At 42.5% G+C, this 27,999-nt stretch overlaps 1 protein-coding gene and 2 long non-coding RNA genes across 3 annotated transcripts in view; 2 read left to right on the forward strand and 1 right to left on the reverse strand.

Moving 5' to 3' along the window:
- LOC310667947 overlaps nt 1-27,999 on the forward strand; it is a 343,815-nt gene that overhangs the window by 52,585 nt on the left and 263,231 nt on the right. The window lies entirely within an intron of this gene.
- On the reverse strand, nt 19,820-21,912 carry LOC310668214. The gene is made up of 2 exons (XR_014506661.1): nt 21,795-21,912; nt 19,820-20,715 (listed from the first exon to the last, which is right to left on the reverse strand). It is a non-coding gene; the product is annotated as an uncharacterized lncRNA (long non-coding RNA).
- On the forward strand, nt 21,988-26,744 carry LOC310668213 (E3 ubiquitin-protein ligase Topors-like). Its single transcript, XM_083421232.1, has 2 exons — nt 21,988-22,138; nt 24,887-26,744. The coding sequence occupies exon 2, from the start codon at nt 24,890-24,892 to the stop codon at nt 26,627-26,629; it is 1,740 nt and encodes a 579-aa protein (XP_083277358.1). The 5' UTR covers nt 21,988-22,138; nt 24,887-24,889; the 3' UTR covers nt 26,630-26,744.

Genomic DNA, 27,999 nt, shown 5'->3' on the forward strand with positions numbered 1-27,999 from the left:
GCCCTGGCTCTAGTTGAGGCCAGCCTAACCTCTCTGAGGCCTGGGACCTTCAGGATGTTTTTATTTGACGAGCGTAGGTTTCTCTGTGGGGCATACCAGGAGAGGCGGTCCCGTAGGTACGAGGGTCCTAGGCCGTATAGGGCTTTAAAGGTTAAAACCAGCACCTTAAACCTGATCCTGTACTCCACCGGGAGCCAGTGCAGCTGGTATAGCACCGGATGAATGTGATCTCGCAGTGAAGACCCTGTAAGGAGTCTCGCTGCGGCATTCTGCACCCTCTGGAGTTTCTGGGTCAGTCTCAAGGGCAGCCCTACGTAGAGCGAGTTACAATAATCCAGTCTGGAGGTGACCGTCGCATGGATCACAGTGGCTAGGTCAGGGCGAGAGAGGTAAGGAGCCAACTGCTTAGCTTGGCGGAGATGAAAAAATGCCGCCTTTGTTATAGCTGCAATCTGCGCCTCCATGGAGAGGGAGGTGTCGAAGATTACACCCAAACTCTTAACGGACGGTGCTGGCACTAATTGCACCCCCGCTAGAGATGGGAGTTGCCCCCTCAATCCCATATCGTCCCGTCCCAGCCAGAGGACCTCTGTCTTCGAAGGATTTAACTTCAACCGGCTCCCACGTAACCATCCAGCCACAGCTTCCAAGCATCTGGTCAGTGTGTCTGGGGCCGAGTCAGGGTGGCCATCCATCAACAGATAGAGTTGGGTGTCATCAGCATACTGATGGCAGCCCAGCCCAAAACTCCGGACAAGCTGGGCGAGGGGGCGCATAAAGATGTTAAAAAGCATCGGGGAGAGTATCGCACCCTGGGGCACTCCACACACCAAGGAGTGGCGGGATGACAATTCCACCGAAGCGCCACCCTCTGTCCCCGACCGGAGAGAAACGAGCGCAGCCATTGAAGGACTGTGCCCTGGATCCCCACGTCGGCAAGGCGGTGGTCCAGGAGTTCGTGATCGACCATGTCGAAGGCTGCTGACAGGTCTAGAAGAATCAGCAGCCCCGACCCGCCTTGATCCAGCTGCCTGCGGAGATCATCTGTTAGGGCGACCAGAGCCGTCTCGGTCCCATGACCAGCGCGGAAGCCGGACTGGAATGGATCCAGAGCCGATTATTGTTGAATACGATGCCCCTGTTCATCAGAGGAATGTTGGAGGGTATGCATTTGTCAAATTTCTTTTGTGACTACAGGGAGCAGTCCTTCCACTAGATCTTCATTGTTAATTACTGTTTGCTATTATACCTAAACTTTTTTTTTTTTTACTTTAAATGATCTTTGTCAGCCTTCCATATTTCTACATCTTCTCTGTGATTGTTTGGATTTTTCCTACTTTCTGTGCATTTACAATCTCATTGCTCCAAGGAGGGTTTGTAGAATCATATTGTATTTGAAGTGTGTAGTGGCAAGGAGCTACCTGATATCCACTTTGGGTGACTGGAAGACCTGTTTCTGAAGGCAATAAAGAAACTCTTGCAAGACGAGAGGCAGATTTTATGACTCAGAAATAAGTCTCATTGATTTAAATTAAGTTTACTCCCAGTTAAGCAAATGTGTATAGATTTAGAACACTGATGTATACATTTAATTAGCATAATTTTATGCACTGGTGGATATAGGGTGATATCTAATATCAGTGATACTCCAAGCAGAACCATTGAAATCCTAATGCAACTACTCTGGGTACTTCTTAGATGGATATCTAGTAGGTTTTTAGCAGACCTTGGGCTCTCGTTAGAACGCCATAAGAAGGTAAGCCTTGTTGGCTTCTTATGTGCTCATAGCATAAGCAACGCTCCTTGAACTTCCAATGCTTATTCTGTTGCTGCTGAAATATATTATTCACATCTGCTTTGTTTAAGAATCAATTGTCCTTTTACAAACCATTCCCATTCATCATAATGTTATCTCCTCTAGCATCTGATTCCATCAACATTCAGCCGATGTAGAAAATAACTGTTGTTTATTTTTCAGATATCTCTGGGATGTGCACAGTTTCTTTGAGAGTGTCTACTACATGACTAAGCTGCACATCTGTTTTGAACAGATTAGGGGGGGGGGGGGACAGGACCAAAGTGTTGCTGCTAACGTCGCCACATTTGAATTTTAAAATGAAATTGGTTGCAAACTGATTAGCCTGGCTTTCTTTTCCTCTGATGGCTATTGTCTGATTTCTACTTAAGGCCCCCAGGATCCTCTGAGCCTCAGGTTGTGTTTTAGTTTCAGAGACCACCTGGCGGAACTCTTACCACTAGGGCATGGGTAACCTTTTCCCAGTTCATTCCCAGCATACTACTAATAAGGTCCATCCCCCAGTCTGCTGTTCTCCTGCTCTCTTTCATGGTTTGCCACAGGGCTGACCAATTCAAACCTTGTGTGGAAATGTGGCAGTTTCCCATACTATTAGTGTTTAGACTTCAGTCAAAGACATACTTGTTCACCAGGGCTTCCCTAGTATAAGAGGCTGCTGGTCAAGAAATGTTTGAGTTGATCATTCAGAAGTAGTCACTGTGAAGGTATCTGCCACCTGGCCCTTTATTTCACCAATATCTGTTCATGTCACTCAGTCCTCGCCTGGTGCCTGACTGGCTCGTAAGCCCCTCCTTTCCATTCTCAACAAAGATCAAATGTCCATAGCCATTCCTACATCAATTAGCCCCATTGACCTGGATAAGACTGCTCTATGGTAAATGATTGAAGAGCAAGGCCACAAGCATCTGATGAACGAAATAGAGGGCTGACATTTCAGGTTAATAATATTGTGCTGAGTGAACACCTGTGAGGGAGACCCATTACATTCATTTTGATGGGTCGCAGAAAACGCCTTCCCGTGTTTTATTGTAGCTGCACTGAAGCGAAGTATAGAGCAAAAGTGACACAGCTAAATCTCTTGGACAGTAAACAAGCAAAGGCTATTGGTTACCCTCCAGCAGTCATCAAACTGCACTGAAACTAGCAGAAGTTTTGCAACTGACTAAAGCAAGGGTAGGGAACCCAACTGGGCCTCACCAAGATTCTCTATCTTTCTCCCATGCCACACCCCTCTCTAGCTCTTCTTTACACCCTCCTTGAGTGTTTTTTGCTTGGCTGAAATGTGTCCTTCAACTCTGGTTCCTAACTGATATCTACATATTTACCTGCAGTTCAAATGGGGACAGTCCCTAATGGATGTGACTGGGTTAAAATGAGCATTGTATTATGGGCTGCCTTGGGGAAAATCTTTGCTAGTTTGCATTTCTTAGTGCAGGAAGTATTGCTCTAATGTTTAGATATTTTTTCTATTCTAATTCATTCAAGAGGTTTCTGGAAGTTTCTGGAAGCTTCTCTGTATGGTAGAAGCTTCATGATTGTTTGGGTTATACTTTCAGAGAAGCTGAGTACAGCTGGCTTAAACTGGTTCTCTTATCTCTTCCAATTAATGTCATGCTGACTATAAATATAGGCCAGAAGAAGCCTGGGTTTTACTTTCTTTTCTATCTCTCTTTCTTCTGGTGTTGTGCTCTGTAGATAGTATGCTTAGTCAAACGTTAATGAAGCTGTCTCCACAACAGATAATGTACATCCTCATGAACAGATAATGAACACTATTCATTGCTTTCACCATCGCATTATCTGCGTCATCAGGTGAAAGTGACTGAAATCAGCACAGAACGTCAGATGCCTAAAGCCTTGTGACTCAAATAGCAACCCTCCTGTCAAGGGAAGACTGGATTGCCTTCCATCAAGTGGGAGACAAATCCTTACCAGTGGGCAAATGATGCTCCCATTTCTCCAGGCAGAAAAGACTTGGCTCTGGCATCAGAAAACAATTCACTACCTGGAAAATAAAATGTATCCTCAACTTAGGAAGAAGTAGTATGGCACTTCAATGTGTTTTGTTAAACCCATCTGCAGTTTATCGAGATGTACTCTGACCCACATGACAGTTAGGCTAATGAGATCTTGCATCTGAGTGAACATTTGCTGTTAAGCTGTTTTGAAATTTAAATTAAGTACCAAATTCAATCTCTCTGCCTCCTCCTGTCTTCCGTTGTTTATGAGCTCATGGCAATTTCCTGAAAACGGCTCTGCTATGTCTGGGCGTTAGCTCCCATAATGATGATATTCTTTTATCATCAACAGGGCTATGGGAATGGAACAGAGAAGGAGAGAATGAATCCTCATTCATGTGGTAACAGGTGAAAGAACTAAATTAAAAAAATTAAATGGCAGAAGGGATTTCTGAGTCAACAGATTCAGAACCCAATTTGTGGGGAATTTGTGATCCTTGTGCAGTTGGGAGCTTAGCAAATAACTGGGACACCCTGCAGAGATTTAGCTTTTGATGACTCCTTCGACACTAGAAGAGGAGGCGGGAGCATGCTGCTAAACTCCTTGTGGTTGCCTTCCCTCAATCAGATGTTAATTAGGTAAAGCTCTCCAGGAAAAAACCCAAGATTCTGTGTATTGGGACTTAGCACTTCATAGGCTTGTGGCTTACTGTGTTTTTAAAGAAGATAAATCCATTTTCTAAAACAGAAAAGAAGCATTGAAGAAGAACTCACATATGCCTCATCTTTCTTATTAGATCTAGAGCAGGGGTAGCTAACAGTTGTGCCCCCATTGCAAGATGTGAGGTTACAGGAACCAAGCAGAGGGCCGTCTTAGTAGTCACATCTGCCCTGTAAAACACCATCCCGTTAGAGATCAAGGAAATCAACTATCTGACTTTTAGAAGACATCTGAAGGCAGTCCTGTATAGGGAAGCTATAAATGTGTGAGGTTTTTTTGTGGTTTTATAATTTGTTGGAATGTGTGATGTTTTATTGTGGTTTTATAATTTGTTGGAAGAGTGACTGGGGCAACCTAGTCATATGGGCAACATATAAATCACCATCATAGTCATCATAAATTTTGGGCTGTACAAGTTCCATCAGTTCAAGCCAGCATGGCCAATGGTCTGGAATGATGGGAGTTGCAGTCCAAAACATCTGATGGGCACAACGTTGGCTACCCCTGATCTACAGTGATGAAGATGCTAGCAAGTTATAACAGAAGCATTGTGTTGGCCACTGTGGCAGAGATTGTCTTATTGTGTCCCATAAAAAATAGGAGGGTTCTGATGAACACCATTACAGATTAACACCATGCCCAAAGGACTGCAGAGCTGCTGGGACTAGCTCCTGGCCCTGCTACATCCACCAACTACACATTTAACAAGTGTGAGAAAAGGCTTTGCTCATGTTCTGACATTCAGATGTTGAGTTCCTCCATTGTGAAGGTATAGCCTGGGCCAAGAACAATGCCCCCATGCATGGAGGAGCTCCCCATTGATACATTCTCGTTTCAAAGCTGTCAAAAGATGCATCTGTGGCAAGGCTAGCCTCCACAGCCCCTTCATGCATGCTTTTTAATGCCTTAAGGTGCTCATCAGCATACAGAAGGTCACAGGTTCAACCACCAAAATCTCCTGGCAGGGCCGGAAGAAGCCCCTACCAGAAATCTTGGAGATCCACTTCCAGTCAATGGAGACAAGTGGCGTGGAGACCGGAGGTCTGGGATTGAATGCAGCTCTCCATATTTCTCTATATGGTCCTTGGGAGCTCCTTCTGATCATGTCTCTCTCTCTCCCTTCTTAGTTGACCTTGATCATTTTCCTGGAACTTTCTCTGTGACTATAAGAGAACCTACTGACTTTAATAAAAGGAAAGTAAATGAAAGCATAGCTTCTCAAATTCTGCATCAGTTTGCCAACTCACATATTTTTGTGTCTTAAATCTGTGGATGCACACAGACAACCTTTGGAAGTGTGCACCTACTTTTGCTCTGGGGATTTTGCTTTCTCACTGATACTGCTAAGAAGGGGCGGGTCCTTTGATGCTCTCCATCCATTCCTTGCAGTGGGACAAATGTTAATGGGGTCTTCCAAATGCAAACACTTTTATCACCATGCCAAGGTAAGAGGCTACTGCTTTATGTGACAATGTTTGATGGCTTTGGTGATGTTTTATGTTCACATCACACAAACTACTTCTCTCTCTTTTTCTGGGTCAGGCTTTGAGGATCAAGTCATTTCACTGAGCTCCAGCTATCTATTTACTTATATAGTGAAAACACACACAGCATTTCCTAAATCCTTTCAGAGAGCGCAGACTTTTTACGGGACACCTATAAATCATTCCAAGTGAGAAGGAAGCACATCAGAGGGGCATTTTATTCAGCAGGAACAGAGTGCTCCATCTAAGTACCTTGTAGGTAATTTTGGAATTGAATGTAAAGATTGATTTCTAAACTAGCTTCGGGAAAGGCAAATTGATTACAGTGGCACACACTGCAGCAAATTGGCATAATATATATGGGAAGAAAAGGGAAGGCTAAAACACCCTTTTGTGGAAGCATCCACGGGAATTACTAGGAGGGAGAAAGAGACCATTCAGAAATGCCTCCCCATCTATCAATACAAATCACCCACTTAATGTGAACCAGGCCTCCTTTACACCTCCCACAGCAATGCACGTGGTTGCTATTTTCTTGCTAATACAGAGTGAATCATATGGGTCTTTCCTACCTGAACTTCCCTTCCACTTGGCAACTATCAGGTATGAAAGAGTTACCACATTCAGATTACTCTGACCTTTGTACACAATTCTCAGCCACACCAGACAAGAATGGCTGCTACTACAACAGGTATTCAGACAATGTGACCCTCTGCATTTTGTTGGACTCCCATCACCTCCATCACCCAATGGCCAATGGAAGTTGGAGTCCAGAAACATCTGGAGGACCACAGGTTCCCTGCCCTGTCCAACATATCACTGCCAGTGCATGTTAAGGGAGTCCAGTTCATATCAAATGAAAACTGTACTGATACACACAACAGAATATCCTTCAGCAAGAAGGGGGAATATGCAGCCCTCGAGAAATTGCTGGACTATGACTCCCATAAGCCTCCACCAGCAAGGGTGATGAGGGATGCAAGTCAATGTCTGGAGGACTACAGGTTCATAGCATGGACCTCCTAGATTCCATTGTGCTGACCTGGGAATGATGAGGATCCTGCACAAGGATCCCATTGCAAGAAGATAATTTGGCTGCTTTCCTACCAGAGCAAAATCACAACTACACAGGTATGTGGGAAGTTTCTTCACTAGATCTATACCTTCAGGAGGATATCTGGGTTCTTTTGAGGGAGCCTGATGATACTCAGAACACCACCTGATTAAGCAGCTGTGGCAATAGTCCTTGTAAGTCCCGGAAATGCATGTATAGATCCCTCCTAATAAATTTTGTTAGTCTGGTTACATTTGTTGTTGTTGTATGGCTTCATTTGAAATTCCCGAGTGCTTCTCCTGAGCTGGAACCTTTGAGCAGATACCAGCTAGCATGAGCAAGAAATTGGGGGACAGGGAAAATTTTTGGTATTCTGCTGCACAAATGGGAAAAGAATTTGCAATATGGTATAAACCTCCACCTGACTTTTTTTTACTTAATAAAATGTAATATTTTATGTAGCATAAGCACTTACCTTTAGTGATCCCCCCAGCTCATTTGCATTAGGAATAAAAGTCTCCAAACATTAACATATTCTGAATTTCCATGGATGCTTCTTAATGGCAAGGGGATCCTCCTTTATAAGACTCCTGATTAAAATCTTCTCTGTTTGCATTGTAATTTTAAGTGTGTAATAATGTACATAACAAAAGTTATACCTAGTGACCAGTTACATGAATCCTTAGGCTTCCTTTTTCTTTTGATGCACACATAATTCATATTAATATAGATGTATCTCAAAGCTAGAATTGTATTTTGCCTCATGGGCTGCAGCTGGCTCTGAACGCGCTGTTCCACTTCAAAACTGGCAGCCAGAATTAATTTGGGCATCAAGTACTTGCTGATTTCAGCATTTGCAGTATATATTTCTACTGCAAGAATATATTTTAATTATTAACTCTGTTTCAGCACTGGAACATGCTCTGTTCTACTTGAATCTTGCTTTTATGATGCTCACCTATTCTGCTTTCCATAGTATTTTTTTCTTCTTCAAATAAAATTTGCCATGTTGGATTTGACCAGTCTTCACCATCCTAGGGTCCCCAGATGTTTTGGAGTACAGCTGCTGGCTGGGACTGATGGAAGTTGTAGTCCAAACTATCTGAAAGGCACCAGATTGAGGAAGTGTGGGCTATACTTTCTTCATGTCCTCCCATTCTTCCCCTGAAATGCTCCCTACCCCAAGGCTGCTCATCTGCTACATTCCATGAGAGTACATTCTTTGTACCTCTGTACACAAAGAGTTGAGCTTGTACAGTTATTTGTGTGTAATGTACCGTGAGCATACAGTCTCTGTACCTATGCTCACAATAATTTAGCTGTAGAAATCTACAAATGGACACTCATGCAATCACTTTTCGGTATGTAGAGATAGCTTGTGTATGCATTCACTGTTGTGTGTGAACAAGCCTATTGTCTCAGCATACACATCTGGGAACACACATTTGCTAAGATAATGGTGACTTCAGACTAGTATATTAAGATGCTAGACTTATGGACCACACCAGTTCAGACTATAGTTGGGGGTTAGAGAGTATTTCACATTTTTTAATTCCCCCCCAAAAAACTCCCCAACCTGGAACATCAAGAGGAAATATTTAAGGTACTCCTCCCTCTGATGTGATAGTTGCTACAGAGCATTAGATTTTTATTTTTAGATTTTGAGCATTCAAAAATGCCTTCCATTTCATGTCTGAAGTGGTTCAGTCCAAAATTCTACCACTAAACCCTGCTTGTTAGGTAGAATGGCTCTGATACTAAGACAGAAGCAACGGTCCCCTCTGCCCTGTAAATTTCAAGAGCAAAATTAACGTGGCACGTGCATGTTTTATGCTCAGGCTGTGAATCCCTAAATTTAATTTTTCCCTTTAGATAATTCTTTCATCTACACTGGAGAACTTCCTCTGCTTCTGAAAAATGCCCGAAGAATATACTTCATTTCTCTCTTTTATTATCTCGTTCCTTGATCCTGTAGTCACCCTTGAGGGTTGTTTTATTAATGCAATGCTCTGTAACGGAGGAAGCACTCTTGTATATAATTTTCTGCTCATTATATCATTCAGTGGCCTATGTGGAAAGTAAGGGCCGAGATTGATAATCGACTCTTTAATGACGAGAAGTCAGCAGAGAATGCAACCTGGAGGAAGTATGAAATAATAGACTTTCCTCCTACCTTGAATTAATTGTTAGAGAATGAAAGGAGCAGTTTGATGTGACTTTCACTGGGAGAATATTGTTCTGTCCATCACGTTTAGGAGTGCTGCAATTACAGGCACCCTCCAAGTGCATGCGCTGATGGTCTGTTAAGTTTTCAGATTAGCAAATGATTTTTTCGTAGCTGCATAATAAGGGTGTGAAACACGCAAGAAAAGCTCAGTTAACAAAATCAACTTCATAGGTGGGGAACCTGACTCCAGACTTCATGGGACAACTGCTCCCACCATCTTTTACTATTGGTAATGCTGGCTGAGAATGTAGTAGTACTAATAATACTTTAGTACCAGTGCTTTTTTTGTAACAGTATCCACTGGTACAAAGTACTGCCACTTCTTGTTTTGCTGCCACTTTGTGCTAGCATCCATGACAGCTTTATGCCAAAGCCATTCTTCTTCCGGGAGGGGAGGGGTTGTGCACAGGCCTCACACTTCCCGCCCTCAGCGGGGTGTGTGTCTAGGCACCCGCATCACTGGGGAGTCCTGGCGTGTGTCACGACTGCAGCCAGCCAATCCGGCTGGCTGGGGAGGGGGGCATGGCTTGCTGCATTTAAGTAATCACAAAGCCGGGAGTTCTCCCTTCTGCTCCCGGCTTCCATGGATCTCCTGCCCTCCCGCCCTTGCTTCCTGCATTTGTCACCTGACCTTGCTATGGACTTCGGTTATGCTATGGTCACCTGTTGAAGGGGCCTGGTAGGAATTTTTCCACTTGGCAAATTGGCAGTGGCCATTGGGTTTTTCGCCTGCCTCTTAGCAAATCGTCACAACTTTGTAAGGTTTGGCGGTTAGACATTGGAAAAGCTTGGTTTATGGGAGGGGAGGTTGTGGCCATCACCTACCCCTCCCCTTGAAGGTTATTGAGTTAAAGGAATCCAGGGGTCGTGGTTCCTATCCGAAGCCCAGGTGGTGGCTAAGGCCATGGCATGACCTTTCCGGTGACCCTGGGGGAGCTCTGAGTTGATGTACATCAACAGGGCTCCCCCTACAGGTGGTTAACCCTTGTGGGACTTCCTGTATGGCGGGCAGGAGTCAGATATAGTCGGTTTGGTCCAATGCCTAAAGCCAATACCACTCACATTCTGTAACCAATAAAAGTTGTGGCTTCCTTTTTCACCCATGGTGGCCACATGTTTTATTCACCAAAGGAGGGGGTGTGGGGCCTTGATGCACAATCTTTCTCTCTGTGAAAATAAAGTGAGAAAGCAGGGATTAGTATCAAGTGCCTCCCACCACTAAATATTCAGATCTTGGATCTTGGCAGTGCAAAATACTGAGATACCAGTAAAAGAAAAAAGGAAAAAAAGAAAAAGAAAAAGCAAGTCATGCCATATGTTTCTGCAAAAGCATTTAAGTAATTATTTCCCTGCCATTATTATGTAACTAAAGTCCGATGTGAACATTTTAACAATCTGCTATAGGGATGCCCACCACAAAAAAGTCATAGAGGTATTTCATTGTCCAGCTACCATGAATCAAGTACTGTATCCTGTGTGCCTCTATGGAGAAAAGACTATAGACTGCATATGCATCAACTCGGGAACAACTTTTCCCAGGCTGTTTCTCAGCATACTTGTTGTTCCCATCTGCAGAGAATGCTCTATTTTTTGTGTGCCTTAAATAATTCTCATGAGACCTAAAACCTTTATAAATGAGCAAATAGCATTTTATTTTTATTTTTTTAGCTCTCCCCCCTGCTTCCCTGTCCTGGCAACAGTAACCCTATCTATAAATACACCAGACTGTCAACCCACTCAGTTTGCAAGTATATGGCAGATATATAAACAAGAGGTCTGAACTTTTTGTTGAGCTTCTGATTAACTGAGTGCTTGTTATCACACCCCCACACCCCCTATTTCTTAAATACCTTTCTTGCTATATTGATATTTGTAACAGTTTGCCATCAGCTCTTGCAATCTGCCTACTGGTCTCTGGCTCCAACTCTTGAATCGCATACATATTATGCATTTGAAGCAGACATATTGCCTATAGAGATGGGGGATAAATTCAGATTGGCTATCATTTCATTGTGAACTGACCTAATTCACACTTTCCAAAATAATATATGAGCCGAAATGTATTTTGCAATGGAATACTCCAACCTACTTATAGGTACACAAATGCATCTATGAGTAGGGAGTGTGCATAAAATGCACATATTCATGAAAACGACATGCAAACATGGATCATAATTGGGGAAACTGCTTGCAAAAATGTATCTATTAGGCAGAATTGCATTTTAAAATGTGGCTATTGAGAGAAATGCATGCTAATATGCTGGTGATTTTCATGCACTTTAAAAATAATAATCACAAACTGATGTGGAAATCTGGAGACCTTAATTTAAGAGAGAAACTGATTTTAACAAAGTCATCCATCCCTACATTTCAAGGGTTCTCTGTTCTGATCTTTTTATCTATCAACAGTATCCTTCCTCCCTTCCTTCCTTCCTTCCTTCCTTCCTTCCTTCCTACCTACACACACACACACACACACGTGACTGGTGGCTCCTGGACCCAGTGTGGCAGCCTGTGGCAAAGCAGATCACACACCAAGTTTTTCTGGCTTTCTTCCCATCCTCCTCCCTCACAATGATGTGGACACAAAAACATTGCAGTTGTGTAAATCCTTAGCAACTCACTAAACTGAAGTGTCTACCCTTGGTTTAGGAGGGGTCCATGCTCTCACAATTTCTAGTGTGGGTTAATGTCACAGTAACCCTACATTACTTAGACGTAAGGCCCATTCAAATTCAGGGGATGGCACCCAGTTAGGTCTGGAGGCTGGATCGGCTAGTCTTAAAGGTGCCCCATAGAACTGTTAACAAGTCCTTCCTAAACTTTCAGCCCCTTGGAAAAAGATTACTCCCTCAACCCAACTTATTTACTATTATGCCTTCTTTCCAGAATGTGGAGGGATATTAAATGGACTAGGGTGTAGAAAACTTGGGTGACCTTGGGCTATTCACTGTCACCCTATGTTTTCTCATGGTTGTGAGGATAAAGAGTGTAAGAGGAGAATCATGGATGACATGAAAGGAAACCAGTCTCTGCTTGGGAAATCTGTTATCTCATGTGCGAATTCCCTATGGGCATTCCAAATACCCCTTGTTTGTGTTACAATACAGTATATGAGAGGAACCCCCTGAGTCACACAACTGTATGGTTAACACAGCCCCATCAATGAGTGGCCTGTTCTCTCTTCTCCCTCTCCCTGTCCCATTTTCCATACCTTTCCTGGGTTAAAAACTGTTATAAAGAAAGATGTAACCATATTTGACTGTTGAGTGAAGTCTGGAAGAATTGCTTGTTGACATTTAAGGAAATAAGCAATTCCCTCGGTGGCCTCTGGTTTAAGTATGTGTCTTGCAGATTTAAGATTTAAGATTTAAGGGCTTAGCTCCATCTCTGGAGCCATGGGACATCTGAAGTGTGCTTACTGTGGATAAGGAGGTTTTACTTACCAGTGTTACTCCTTCCTTCTGCTTCACTCAATCTCTCAGCCATTTCCTGGAATCTGGAACACCCCTCCCCGCAAATCTGCAATTTATGTGCTTGATCGCCTCTTCAGGACAGGAAATGGCTCTAAAATGTTTCAGCAATGGTTACATCAAAGGTTGCAGAAAGGTGTCCCTATCAAGTTTTAAACACAAGATAGAAAATGGGCTATAAATTGTTTACCTTGAGCTATATTTTATTTTATTTTATTTTTGCAGTAAAATGTGCAAGCTCAGTGAGAAAAGACCCAAGCTCGAAAATGTCTGTTTCTTTTCATCCAAGTTCTGAACTCTAATTGAAGCTTAGACAGAGCTCTGCAAAAGCCCCATGATACACACAATTTCTAGTTTTTAATGGCCCTGGAAGCTTTGTCCTATGCCTTTCAGGCTCTCAAGTTGATTTGGGAGGGATGCAAAATCATCACAGATCATGCTGGTATCCCCAAACAACTAGGCCACCCCAGTCCAACCACAGAGGCTGCTAACACCCAAATTGTAGTGTTCTCCATAATCTCAAAGCATAATTTCAAGCAGGAGTTATCACAGATGTTGTTTATCACGGTCTCGCTTTTTGTAGTTAAATCTTTATGAGTTTGTTTTTATCTGTATTTTTATTACTACTTATCATGTTGCATAAGCTGCCCCAGGGAAGCTATTCATGTATATATTTTTAAAACCATTTGTGTACTACTCTTTATCAAAATAGATTCCAGCACCCCAAATTTGGGACATCATTTCTGAGAAAGCCCTCTCCTTTGTGGCTGTGTAACACACTTCCATTAATGAAGGCACTTGGAGTAGGGCCTCAGTAGAAGATGTTCGAGTACTGGTGGGTTTGTATAGGTATTTGCTTCCCAATTTTTTTAGGGATTTAAAGGTAAGTTGGATCTGGAAACAAATAAACATCCAGTGCAATTATTTCAAGATTGATATAATGTGATCTGATCTAGCTGTTCCAGTTAAAGTTCTGGCAGGCAAATCTTTCAATTAGTGAAAGTTTCACTAATTAGTGAAAGTTTCAATTAGTGAAACTTCCAAGTCACCTTTTCCTCTTCTTTCTTTTTTTAATGGCAGGATATATATTCCTAAATTGAATGAATAAATAACAAGACAAGGTAGAGCAGGCCTGCTATTCACTGCTGGGAATTCAAGGTCATTTCTTAAGTAAGGATGGAGGAGAAATTCAATTCAGTATGCATTTAAAGCCAAATCTATCAAATTCAATTTTTCCAAAATAATATGTGAACCGGAAAACGGCTATCCTGTGAAATTTGCACTTTTCTGAATTTTGCAATGCAATTCTCCAACCAACCAACGTTTACAAAACTGTATATGTTTGGGGAAAGTGTGCATAAAAATGAAGGCTTTGGTGAAAATAACATGCAGAAATGCATTGTGTTAGGGGAAATTGCCTGCAAAAAAATGTATACCTTAGTCAAAACTGCATATTAAAATGTCTTTATTAGAAGAAATTCACACTATGTCAGGGACCATGCTGAAGAGGGCTGCACTGAGGAATAATAGTGGGAGCCACCCCCTCCCCATGATCCTGATCCTGAATTTTCCTAGGAGCAGGAGAACAGTATAGATTTGGAACAGTGGTTTGCCAAGGGGTATAGTTCAGAAGGCAGAAGCTGGGAAATACAGGATGGGGAACAGCTAGCAGAAGAAACACTAGAAGAGAGAGTTAACAGATTCACAGCTTCTGGACAGCATTCACCCCCATTCTCCAAAGACACAGAGAGCTCAGAAAGTGTTAGAACAGAAAGTGCAGAGGGTGCAAACTCAGATTACAAAACGTAGGAATTGCATAGATTAATAGGGACGAAGATGGGAGTGACCCTTAACGGGGAGCACTGCCATTTCTAGGTAGATGTGTTCTTTATCTCTCACTGTGATTATTAAAGAATCTAACTGGTAAGACGTTCCTTTTGCTTGATTTTCTTATCTACTGCCATGGGGGAGGGATCTGATTCTCCGAAGCCTGACACACTAAAACGCTGGTGAATTTTCATGTCACACACACACACATCAGACTGCTGCAAAATGTGAGGAAATAAATCTAAGATTGGAAAAATGAGAGAATCAATATTGACCAATACTTTCATCCCTATCCATAATGTCAGGGAACTGCCATCGGAGCAGGAGGAGGTGAGAGGGCTCCCGGATGATGGTGGAGAGGGTCCCAGTAGGAGGAGGGATAGCCCATACGCTGGGGAAGGAAATCAGCGTAACACCAGTGGAGAAGGGGAGGAGATAGAGGAAGTGGAGAGGTGGCTCCAGGACTCTTCGCAGGAGACAAGCGGAGAGGGGACTAGTGCTCCTTTGCCCACACCCACCTTGCGCAGAAAGCTTTCGCGCAGGCAACGGGGGAGGAGACTGGGCGTCAAGCAGCTTTTATGTTGGAAGCGGTTTAAGAAACGCCCACTGACGGATTCTGCCAGCGACTGAGGCAGCCACGGAATAGCGGGCTGTCTAGTCAGAAAGGGTTCAACCATGCAACCTAGCCAGGAGTAAAGGCTACTTACGCACAAGCAATCCCTAGAACCATTACACATAACCAACACCAATGTAAATATGTAACGTTATTTTAGCTCAGGGATGGAGAACCTCAGACCCAGATACCAAATTTAATTTCTGCCCTGGTCTGTTAGCCTGGCCTTTGGGACTCTCCCATACTGTGCCTACTCCCTAGGCCATGCTGTTCACCAGCCTTGCTCTGCATCCTGTTCAAGAGTATTTGCTTGGCTGGAACGTATCCTTGAATTGTGTTCATACCTCCTGCTTTGTGTGTGTTTGTGTGTAGAAATTTATTAAGTGTGATTGGAACGTAGCCTATTGTATGGCTATTGTATCATTTGCTTTGCTGACTTAAATTTCAGTCACTGTTTAGAAAAACTGAACGGCTTTTAAAGACTGAATTCAGTGGATCTGTTTTCAGCTGCCTGAGACCACATTTTCTAAGGTTAGTGCAAAACCCCAGGAAACAAGGAAGGAAAACAAAACAAAGCACCTTGTTGTCATTCTGCACACTCAGCAATGGACATTTTGCCAAATATTCTGGTATCTTACCCCGTGGCTAAGCAGAAAATAGCTCTGGCTACCCAATGTATATTGCTGCACCATTAAGTTTTGTGACTTACTGAATGAACACCATCCTGAGGCAGTAGCATAATGTTTGCTAGGGCTGCTTTCTCGCTCCCGCTTCGATTATCTGCACTAGCTCAAGTAGCAAGTAATGTCGCCTCTGTTAGATTTCATTTATGACACCAGTTCAAACGACGCTTAATGACAAGCTTTTATTTCGCTGGGCAAAATGCTCTAGCTGAAGCCTTGTTAAAAACAACAACAGACTGCTGTCGTTCTTGAGAGCAAAATATTTGTCTGTGCTGTTTGCTGCCAGCTAATTTAACAACCGACTTGAAATTCTCAGCCTTGGAAATGTTCATGTTTATCATTCAGACTCTAAAGTGCTGGCTCTCTTCATTTATTGTTGTAGCAGCGCTGACATGACTCCCCAACCCCTCCTCCCAAGCCACAAAACAATTTCAAGCAAAAGGCTTAATTGGGAAGAACACAAAGGCATTCTCTTTACCATCAGGGCTACTCCAGTCAAATCAAGCTCCAGAGCAGCAGTCACAAACAAAAATAATTAGACTTAGAAGTTCCCAAAACAGTAATTGAAGATTGTCAAGAGCAGGGATGGGAAAATCTGTCAAATTAGGTCTCACTCAGTTTCCCACTCGTAAGTTCATGTATCCTCATTTCCACAGCAGTTTGTGATTTTCTTGTTTTCAAAAAATAGAAGTCCTCGTGAAAATTTATCATTTTTTTAGCATAAATTGCTTTGCAAAAATATTATTATTATTATTCATTAAATTTGTATAGCACCCTATACCCGAAGGTCTCAGTTCTTACAAGAACTGTCCCCATATATAACTCAATTTTGTATGTTATTTTCACCATTATACACATTTTAAGGCTTACTTTACCCTTGTGTATAAATGTTTCTACATATTACTTGGCTGTAGAACTGCATTGCAAGATTCCGAGGATGTCTATGTTTGCGGGTGCATATTGTTTTGCAAAATGAAAATTAAAGAGATTTGCCTTTAGATGCGAACTGAATCAATTCCCCCCCATCCCTATTCAAGGGTGGATCTCCGCCCCCATAGAGGAACTGTGTTGATGTACAAGAGGATTTTTAAAAAACAAGGTGTAGGTTATTTTTCTGTACCTGTTTATTGAATTACCAAGCCTTTTGTATAAAAGCAGTAGCATTTTATGCTATTGAGAAGGAACTTGTTGGAGCATTAAACATTAGGAAGAACTTCCTGACAGTAAGAGCTGTTTGACAGTGGAATTTGCTGCCAAGGAGTGTGGTGGAGTCTCCTTCTTTGGAGGTCTTTAAGCAGAGGCTTGACAACCATATGTCAGGAGTGCTCTGATGGTGTTTCCTGCTTGGCAGGGGGTTGGACTCGATGGCCCTTGTGGTCTCTTCCAACTCTATGATTCTATGATTCTAATTACCCAGCAGGGCTTTAAACATTTCCCAGCATTGGAAAGGAGTGAAAAAACAGCATACTGGTATAAAAACAGAGAGACTTGTGGAACCTTACAGACTTCCTTTGTCTGATTTATCAAGGCATAAGCCTTAGCGGCTAGACCCCATCTTAGATGCATGAAGTGTTATTCTCAGCAGAGAGAAAATCATAAATGGGATAGACAGGTAGGTAGGTAGGTAGATATCTGTCTTTCTATTATATCTGCCAACTGCAGATAACACTTCATGCATTTGACAAAGTAGATCCTAGCTCCGTTAAAGCTTATGCCATAATCAATCAATCAATCAATCAATCAAAGGTGACACAAGACTCTGTTCTTTTTCTTGCAACAGATTCACATTGCTGCTATGGAATTTGCTGCTGATAAGAATTGCTCAGGGATGGAACACATGTTAAAGCTGTCACACAGGTGCTGTTGTTCTCAAGACAACCAATTCCTCTCCTGCCCAGTTCTGGAAACATTTAACATGCAGTGGGTCTCCACACACCCTCCAGTGACCACTGGAAAAATGGGTGTGGAGCAGTGCTATTTTTCTAGAAAAAGAGGTGCTGGAACTCACCATGAATGCCTCCCTTGTTCTCTTATAATGGCAATGGAACCCACCTGAGAGGTGCAGCAACTGAGATCCGACTGACAAAAAGCCCTGATGTGGATAATCACAATTATGATGTGATGGCAAAGTATGTGGTTTTGACTTACGACCAGAATGAGGGTCAGAAGGCTCAGCATTCCTATGGCAAGTATGTAATGTGTTTTGGCCCTGAGCGATTCAGATGCGTAATTGGTTTAGAAATACTATGTGTAGTGGCTATTCTACATTGCAAAATAGCTATGTAAACTGGATCTCTGAACCATGCCGACAGTTTTCAACACCCCATAGCTATTTCCCTTCCTGATAATAATCAGGACCACTCACATGAATAGCTTATTGCTCAGTTAGGCAGCATGGTATTCTCCATATGCTGTAAGTTCCCATCGTTCAGCCCAAACACTGAGGTCCAGCTCTGAGGGCCTTCTGGTGGTTCCCTCACTGTGAGAAGCAAAGTTACAGGGAATCACACAGAGGGCCTTCTTGGTAGTGGTGCCCTCCCTGTGGAACGCCCTCTTATCAGATGTCAGGGAGATAAAGAACTACATAACTTTTAGAAGGCATCTAAAGGCAGCTTCATTGTATCAGGAAGTTTTAAATGTTTAATGTTTTACTATGTTTTATATATGCTGTAAAGTGCCCAGAGTGACTGGGGAAACCCATCCAGATGGCAAGGTAGAGATAATAAAATTATTATTATTATTATTATTATTATTATTATTATTATTATTATTATTATGTGATGCTGGTTGCGGCTGATGGGAGCTGGAATTCAAAAACATCCGGATGGCACCATGTTGGCTGCCCCCCACTTATCTTATCTATTTCATTTAATAAAATTTATATACCACTTTGTTTTAAAGAAACCTCAACGTACTTTTTGCCATAACTTCTATGTAGTGGCATATTCAAGCAGCCACTGGTCCACTGTTAGAATGTGGAGTTGAGCCTCAGGACTGATTCAGTTGTGCCTGAGATGGTCACCTGTGTCCACCAATGCTGTCATTTATAGACGTATTTCAAGATTGCTGGAATACTGTGTAATAACTTGCAATCTTTCCCAAAGAGCTTCTCATCTTCCAGACTTGAAACTTGGCTGAAATACAATGCTCTCTCATATAAAATTCCATCAAACTAATTGGGGCTTATTTCCAGACAAGCCAGCATAAGATTTCCTTGTCTATGTTCAAACTTGAAATGTTCCTGTTCTGTTTGAACAAATGAATGAAAATATGCAGTTTACTAAATTCTATTGCAGGTCAGCCATCTTTATTTCCACGGCACATCTACTGTCTTGTAATGGCATCTGTTGACTGCTGCATGTCTGCTACTTCCAAGTGTTATTTGCCACACGGCGGGCATCATATTGCTAACCATGTTGCTATCAAGAGCTGCTCATTATTTGCAATATAACTCGCTGCGAATGTGGGCTTCGGAGAGCACATCTTTGTTTGGACTCTGTCCTGTCATGTGGTGCCCAGAAATCTTTCTGACGCGACACATGTGGAAAACATTGAGGCTTCTGTCTGAGTGATGTCTATGCTGGCTTGGTCATGTACACAAAACAGAAGATGGCAGGATCTCCAAGGATATGCTCTACAGGAAGCTGGCTTCAGGCACTAGGCCTGTTGGCAGACCAACTCTGTCTACAAACATGGCATGAAGGCTGACAACATTAACCTTGTGTATGGAATCCCTTGCCAGATGATCACAGTGCTTTGAGACAGACAGGTTGTGTATCCACAGCAGTGACCAGAGGAGGAATGACTGCTAGGAGGACCTGTAGCAGCAAAATCGGACACCTTCATCTGCCCCACGTGCAATACAACATGCCTCCCATTGTCTCCACACAACAGGATCAATTGCTGTTGTCCCATTGCCAACAACAACAACAATATGTCAAGTGCTATATATTCTACATCACATACTTTCAAATATTGCATCTTTATTGTCAAATACAATCAAATATTGATTGGTGGCCTTTCGGTCACCTTGGGGGAAAGTAGGGCAGCTGAGATTACTCTTTCACTTGCCGTGTATTTTGATGGTTCCTCCATCAATGGCAGCTTGTGAACCTTTAATGGTTTCAAATGTTCACTCTGCATGCGGCAGGAAATAGCCTTTGCTCAAATTCCCATGATTTGTTTCACCTCAGAGTCTGAATATACCCTATTCCAAAGTTTGCTTTGAATTGTCATTTCATCATGTAGGCAAAATTCTCTACCAGTTTGAAAGTCAGCGATAATAAAAACTGCCAGGCTCCACTGGCGCCAGCATATTGCTTTTCATTTCAGTGCTTCTGCTCACATCCCATGTTGTGAAAGTCAACTTCAGGTTTCTGTGTCAGGTTTTTGCATGATGTGAGGTGCCAAATCATTTATTGCTAAGCTTTTAAATTGAGATTCTTGTGGGTTTCCCCTCCCCCACCTCAGCCTATGCTGACAAGTAGAGATGGACAAAATATTTCCATGCTGCATGTGTTGGCTGGTTTCATCCTAGTTTCTAGGAGGGCTCACATGTTACCTTTAACAAGTGTGCAATCTCTGTACATGTGTACACAAATAGTTGAGCTATACACCAATGCAGTTCATCACACGTAATGTGCTTAATATAATGTTTGAATCCAGATGTTCTTCTTCTATGTTGACTCTTCCAACAGACAGGGAGCTCTCTTCCAGATCCCTTCTCTGCTGTTACAGTACATATAGTATGTTCTCCCTGGCTTCAAGAATGGCTTTGGGGTTATGAAACTCGTCTGAGAGCTACAGGCTCGGGAGTCCCATTCAGGAACCAATATTTTTTCTTTAGAAGTTGGGGAAACCTAAAGTGGGTGGAACAATGAAGACAAGCTTGGCTTTGTATGTTTCTTTGTATGAATTCTGCAAGCTGAATTTTCCTTAAGACATGTGGAACTTCACAACTTCTTAAAATTGAGTGTTGGTCTTTCCTCCATTAATAAAACAAGTAAATAAACTCTGGTTTCCTGGTGTCCTGTATGGAGTCATTGCTGAAAGAATTCTTTAATCTGAATGACTAAAGTTATCAAATACTAACTCTTTTGGTATTATAAACATAATTGATTGTACTAAGGGAGAAATTAAGCTCTGGCTTTGGAATCTTATTCTTTTAATAATGAAATGGCATAAAAATGTCTAAATTTAAGCAACCAGGCAGATATGAGTTTCATTAGGACTGTGGCAGGTACATTGCCTCTCAAATGCCTCTCTTGTGATTCCATTATTAATTTGATCAAGTAGAAATAAATTTTTCTAACAAGGTTCAGAGGTTAGAAATATCAAGTCTACACAGAGGAAAGGCATATTAGGCTGTTCCATGGAATGACTGCCTGAAAAAAGGTGTCCTATTTTCATCTACCAGTTTTCTCTGAAAGCATAAAGATTTCAAGGTGATTTATGACACCAAAGATACCATTTAAACCACAATTACCACCAACCATTTCTTAGATAGTACTTGTATATTCTTTGTACACACCAGTAACGTTGCTAGATCCAGTTCTGGAGCAAACTATTTGATACACTATTGACACACCTGAAGGATATGTTCTGAGTACGGACACTAATTAGGTCTGCACCCCCAGTTTTTTTTTTTTTTCTGTGAAAAAAAACACTGTATCTAGTATATGGGTTGTTGAGATACATACTACAGTGGTACCTCGGGTTAAGAACTTAATTCATTTTGGAGGTTCATTCTTAACCTGAAACCGTTCTTAACCTGAGGTACCACTTTAGTTAATGGGGCCTCCCGCTGCCACTGCACCGCTGCTGTGAGATTTCTGTTCTCATCCTGAAGCAAAGTTCTTAATCCAAGGTACTATTTCTGGGTTAGCGGAGTCTGTAACCTGAAGTGTGTGTAACCTGAAGCGTCTGTAACCCAAGGTACCATGGTATCTGAAGATATGCATCTCATCCCATGAAGCATATTTCCTCCAATTCATCTTTAAGCTCTTTGTTGTTATAACTAGAATAGCCGCTTGATGTCATCTTTTCATAGGTAAGGCCCAACAGCAGAGGCAGCATTATGAGCTGGGCCTTTTTGAGTCTATGATTATGACATCATTAAAATTCCCTGCCAGAATGTTGCTTATCCCAAGCTGTTCAAGAGACATGGCTCCTTAAGGGAAAGGCAGAGACATGAGGAGAAAAGGAGGCCGGAGACGACCTCAGAGTGGAGTGAAAAAGAGATACTAGGCAAGAAGGAAACAAAAATTTAGCACATATCTCTAGGTAAGACTTTTGCAGACTCGTTGGTTGGGCTTAGCTCTCTCTTTCTTTGTGAATCTGGTGATCCTAAGAACTGGTATACTAAAGTGGTTAAAGAGGTGAAATTGGAAGAATTTCAGCCCTGAATATCTGAAGTGGCCTTGGCCAAGCCTTTGTCTTTCAGTTCATTCCCACATTTGCAACACATCCAAGCATAGTCTCGCTTAAAAAGGAATGCTGTCATTCAAAGGAGATGTTATTAGACACCAGGCCATGCTCATTGAGCAATGGTCATATCTGGTGAGCCAGCCCTAACTGGGCATAAGCCCTCCTCATCACCAAGACTTCCTGGACCCAGAGGCATACGGAGGGTGTATGTGGAGGGGGCAGGCCACCCCGGGTACCACTATGGGCGGGTGGCAAGATGGCCCACTACCTCCCCACAGCTGTAGAGCAGCCGAGGATGCACACACAGTCAGTATGGGCGCTGCTCACGTGGCGTCCGTACGGGCTGCCACTCATGCACACCATCCATATGGGCATCCGTATGGCCTCTTCACAGCTGCCTCTTGAACAGAGACCGTACAGGCTGCCACGAGTATGCAGTCCGTATGTGCTGCCACTCGCACGCTGTCCGTACGGGCTGCTGCTTGCACGTGCCATCTAGCCATACAGGCTGCCTCTCACACGGTGACTGTACAGGCTGCCATGTATGCACACTCTATACGGGATGCTGCACCTGTGCAGTCCATACAGGATGCCATGCGTGTGCAGTCCGTACAGACGTCGTGCATGTCTGCCGGGTGGTTCGTTCCGCCCCTCGGCGTCCCACCCTCGGTGCCAGAGAGGGTTCCTCCGCCACTGCCTGGACCTCCAGCAGCAGCTTTGAATCAAGGAGTATTCCCAAGCTACAGATCTGTTCCTTTTAACAAGATATAGCCCTAGTTCCCAAGCATGACAACTGCCTATTCACATCACCTCCTTTTGGTTGACAGAGCATATTGGATACCCCCTTGAAAGTTCAGGTCTGTGAATGTAAAGAAAGTGAAATTGAAATCTATTGGTTCCAGTAATATCATTGCAACTGGTGCATGGTGAGCTTTTTGTGAATTGGCTGGTGGAATAAGACCACTGCAAATGGCCAATTATATTCAGTTTCAGTGGCATGATAAAAACTGTACTGCACAGCTGGTAATTATTACCTGTCTCCATTTTGAGTACTTTCCAGTGGCGGCCATTCTCTGGTATGGATCATATGATTGGGGGGTCTTATGTTATGCTTTGAGAAGAGAGGCAAAGGTTCTGTGAGTCAATTAAATAAATAACAAATAATTAGTTTTTATAGCAAGTTTAACAAGAAGGAAGAGGGGAATGAAATCTGAGGAAAACACACATCAGCTCACATTAATAAGACAATGGCCACCAATGTATCCATCTCAGTTTAAACCTATGTCAATATATGCCATCCAAATGTTCTGATAGATATCCAGATGAAATCAATAATTTTTAAGAAATATGTTAAAATGTAGTAATAGTAGGATAGAAGAGCTAGAAATAATGCCGATATATTTTGCATCTGGAAACCAATGTGCCATATTCAAATCGTACATGGGTAGACAAGTCTAAAAAGCCCAGGACACAAATTTCCACAGCCCTCTAGCAACTAGGAGGCTTAGTTTGGTCAATATTGAGTATAAATGTCCAGAGTTAACACTAAATACATTACTTCTGGTAAATGAGCCACCATAGCTGCTAGAGGGCAGTGAAAATTTGCGTTCTGGACTTTTTAGAATCTTCTACTCATGTACTATATGAAACCAAAGGGTCTCTTTTCAGCTCTCCTATCCCACTGTAAAGGTGAGTGGTAAGACCAGGGGTCAGCAACCTTCTCCAGCTGTGGGCTGGTCCACCATCCCTCAGACCATGTGGTGGGCTGGACTATATTTTTTTGGGGGGAATGAAAGGATTCCTATGCTCCACAAATAACCCAGAGATGCATTTTAAATAAAAGGACACTTTCTACTCATGTAAAAACACTCTGATTCCTGGACCGTCCATGGGCTGGATTAAGAAGGCCACATCCGGCCCCTGGGCCTTAGGTTGCCTACCCTTGGGTAAGACACTCAGACCATTGCATAATAAATGGTGCATGTTTGTCTTCCCATGCTTGAAGCATAAATCTCTTGGCAGCTATAAGGACTTGCAAAATCCACTTTTGTTGCCCTGCCACTAGTCCCCATACCATGTAGGTATAATTTTAAAGTAAACAAATATAAAGCATTTTTCCACTTCAAAATTAATGCGGATAATAACTGAGTCATTCCTTATGGTGGGCAAGGCAGAGTGGCCTTCTAAATGTTGCCAGACTCCAATTCCCAACTCAACCCCAACCAGCATAGCCAATGCTCAGGGATGATGGGAGTTGTAGGCCAATATCACATGAAGGGCTTCCCCTATCCCTACCTTAAGATATACCTTTAGCAGAGCAAATGGATACTTGTGCTATGACATCAGAAGTCAATATATGAGACTAAATTGCCTGACGGAGTTGCATTTTATTTGAGTTTGAAAAAGCATCGTAAAAGTGCAAGAGATAGCACCATTTCAATTCAGATCAGTTTTATTGTTGAATCCATCACAAAAAAATAAAACCAAAATAGCACATTTCTTCATAATTAGGTCCTGTGTCAATTTTTGATTAAGGGACAGTTTTGTCAATGACTTTCTCTTTTTTTGATTGCCTGAGCTCATCTTTTTCTCCTTATTTATTAGATTATGGCATCATCCAGTGAAGAGCCTACTTCTGACAACAGCTTTTCATCTGTGAATGGCTCAGGGAATGAGAACAGTGCCCAAGGAACGGATGGACCTTCTGACTCAAGGTGTCCTATCTGCCTGGAAAGAATAAGGAACGTGGCCTTCTTAAATCCCTGCTTCCATAGATTCTGTTTTGTTTGCATCCTGGAGTGGTCAGAAAGGAAAGCAGAATGCCCACTCTGTAAACAACATTTCCACTCTTTCTTTCACACCATAAATTCCGACACTGATTTTGAAGAGTACATTATTCCCTTTGAAAATGCATCCTATGGCCTGTGTGGGGAGAGGTCAGCAATTGATCACCGAGCTGAGTCTCTGCCAGACAATGGGATCTTGTATGAAGGATACTCCGAAGGTAGGATGAGAACACTTGATGAGCTGATGAGACAGCTTGGAATAAGGAGGTCATCCCACCCAGGAGGCATCTCCCTTGGGCAAATCCGAGAGCAGGTTACAATTAAGTTCAGGAGGGGCCTTTATCGGTCTGGAGCACGTGTCAGGAACGTCCAGAGTGGAGGTTTTTATAGGGATATATCAGCTGATTTTTTCCACAGGAACCCTGTCCGTCTTAACAGGTTGGTTCCCTGGTTGAAGCGTGAACTGAGAGTGCTCTGTGGTACACATGCATCCTTGATCAACAACATACAGCATATCATATTGAACAACATAACTATCTTTGATCTGGACAGCCAAGCCTTTGCTGACATTGTGCAGCCTCATTTACTCCACTACACCAATCATTTCTTGCATGAATTCATCAATTTTGCTCGCTCCCCTTTCAACATTAAGGCCTATGACTGGAGAGCCACTTATGACATTCCCTTTCCTATCCATGATGATGGGTTCCAGTCCAATTCATCATTTACTACATCATCTTCAGAAGAGGAGGAGGAGGAGGAGGAGGAAACGGAAGACTCTGATGAGAATGAGGGGGAAGATAGAGAATCAGTGACAAGTAATGAGGAAGGAACTTGGGATGACGAAATACAAGGAGCAACCAGTTCCAGTTCCAGCCAGACTCTGGATGAGTTTTTTCTTCCTTTTGGGTCCTCAGATGGAGCACTTGTAAGAAGTCAGGACAACATGCACGTATTTTTCCAAGCTGATGCACATTTAGGGTCACACAATAGGCACTGCCCATTACACGAACGTGTCCTCAACGAGATAGAAGAGAGTATGCCATTGCTATGCAAAGCCATCCCCAATTGTATGGAGAGTGCACATCAAACTATAGATGATATTGATGAAGAAGAAGAGCCAGTAAACAAGCAGAATGCCTTAAACAGTCATAGCTTTGGTGGCAGCACTCATAGTGCAAGTACAGCTATCTCTAATGTTGGCCAGACTGCTAGCAGTAATCGAGTGTTTGATGCTTTGCAGCTTCCATCTCAAGAGCAAGAGGCAGATAGCATGGATCAGACACCATCACAACAAAAGGACATGGTAAGCACCAAACTGATCCATCATAAAGGAGAGGAGATCATTGTTATTGAGGTGCTTCAACCCAAAGCAGAAGACATTTTGGTTATTGAGCACATAGAGTTGAAAACAAGAGAAACTAATGACACTGGTCAGATGGCATGGCAAGATGAAGAAAAGGGTAGCTCTACAGAACTGCACTCCTCTGCAGAAGACACACCAAGTGGTTCTGATACCAAGAGGAAGGGTGGATTTTTTTCATTTATCAGAAGACCTTGATTTACACATCAGGAAAATCAGTCCAATAACCCACAAGGGAACTTGTTAAGTTGTTCTCTTAATGGGGTTATACATGTTATGCTCAAACCAATAAATTCGTATATATGAAAAAAAATGAGTTGAATGAATGATAACAGAAATCTGGTGTTGAGTCTGAAGCAAAACACTGATAACCAAAATACTTACTGGTACCTAAACAATTACAGGAGACAATGTATAGGGAGCAAAAAAGAATGATGAATAGAAATTTGACAGGCTCTTCATTAATTAGTTATTTGTTTTATTAGAGAGTGGAGCTACTATCATGTTTAAACCACACAAGCAAATTATTTTGAGGGACAGCAGAAGACAGCTATTTGGGGGTGAATTATGAACCCTGCATAAACAATTTCTATTACATTACTGTATAAATATTTTCATAAAATGATAATGATAATGATGATAATAATAATAATAATAATAATAATAATAATAATAATAATAATAATAATAATAATTTATTTCTACCCCGCCCATGTGGCTGGGCCTCCCCAGCCACTCTGGGCAGCTTCCAACGGAAGGTTAAAAATACATTAAAACACCAGTCATTAAAAACTTCCCTAAACAGGGCTGCTTTCAGATGTCTTCTAAATGTCATATAGTTGTTTATTTCTTTGACATCTGATGGGAGGGCGTTCCACAGGTTGCCATTACTAAGAAGGCCCTCTGCCTGGTTCCCTGTAACTTCGCTTCTCGTAGTGAGGGAATCAAGACTATTACTCTCCCTCTGTTTTGTATGGGTTCATCTGAAACTACACCGAACAGGAACAATCTACCCTGCACAACCTTGTAGAGTGTAGACAACATGATGTCCTTCAGATGCCGTTCCCATCAGCCCCAGCCAGCATGGCCAATGGCCAAGAATGATGGGAGTTATAGTCTAGCACCTTAATTTAGTAAAACCTGGCATGGGCCAGTGTTTTAATGCTGGCTTAGGCTCCTTTTGCATTTGTGGCTCTTTTAAAGGTTGGCCTAAATGTTCCCCAAACACGGTTGTGTTATTGCTCCAACTCTATTCATTATTTTCATTGCCATGATCCTACACTTTGTCGAAGGGAAACTCCCCACTGGGGTAGAAATCATATATGGAACAGATGGAAAACTCTTCAATCTGAGCAGGCTGAAAGCAAAGAGTAAGTTTATCGTAACTTCCGTCATAAAGCTTCAGTATGCTGATGACAACGTAGTGTGTCCACGCTCAGAGGATGACCTCCAAACCATCCTAAATATCTTCGCAGAAGCTTACGAAAAGCTTGGCCTGTCGCTCAACATCCAAAAAACCAACATCCAAAGTGCTGCACCAACAAGTGCAAAATAACCCCTCTGCAGCG

Source organism: Podarcis tiliguerta (assembly GCF_965153285.1).
Source record: "Podarcis tiliguerta genome assembly, chromosome: 17".
Lineage (NCBI taxonomy): Eukaryota > Metazoa > Chordata > Lepidosauria > Squamata > Lacertidae > Podarcis > Podarcis tiliguerta.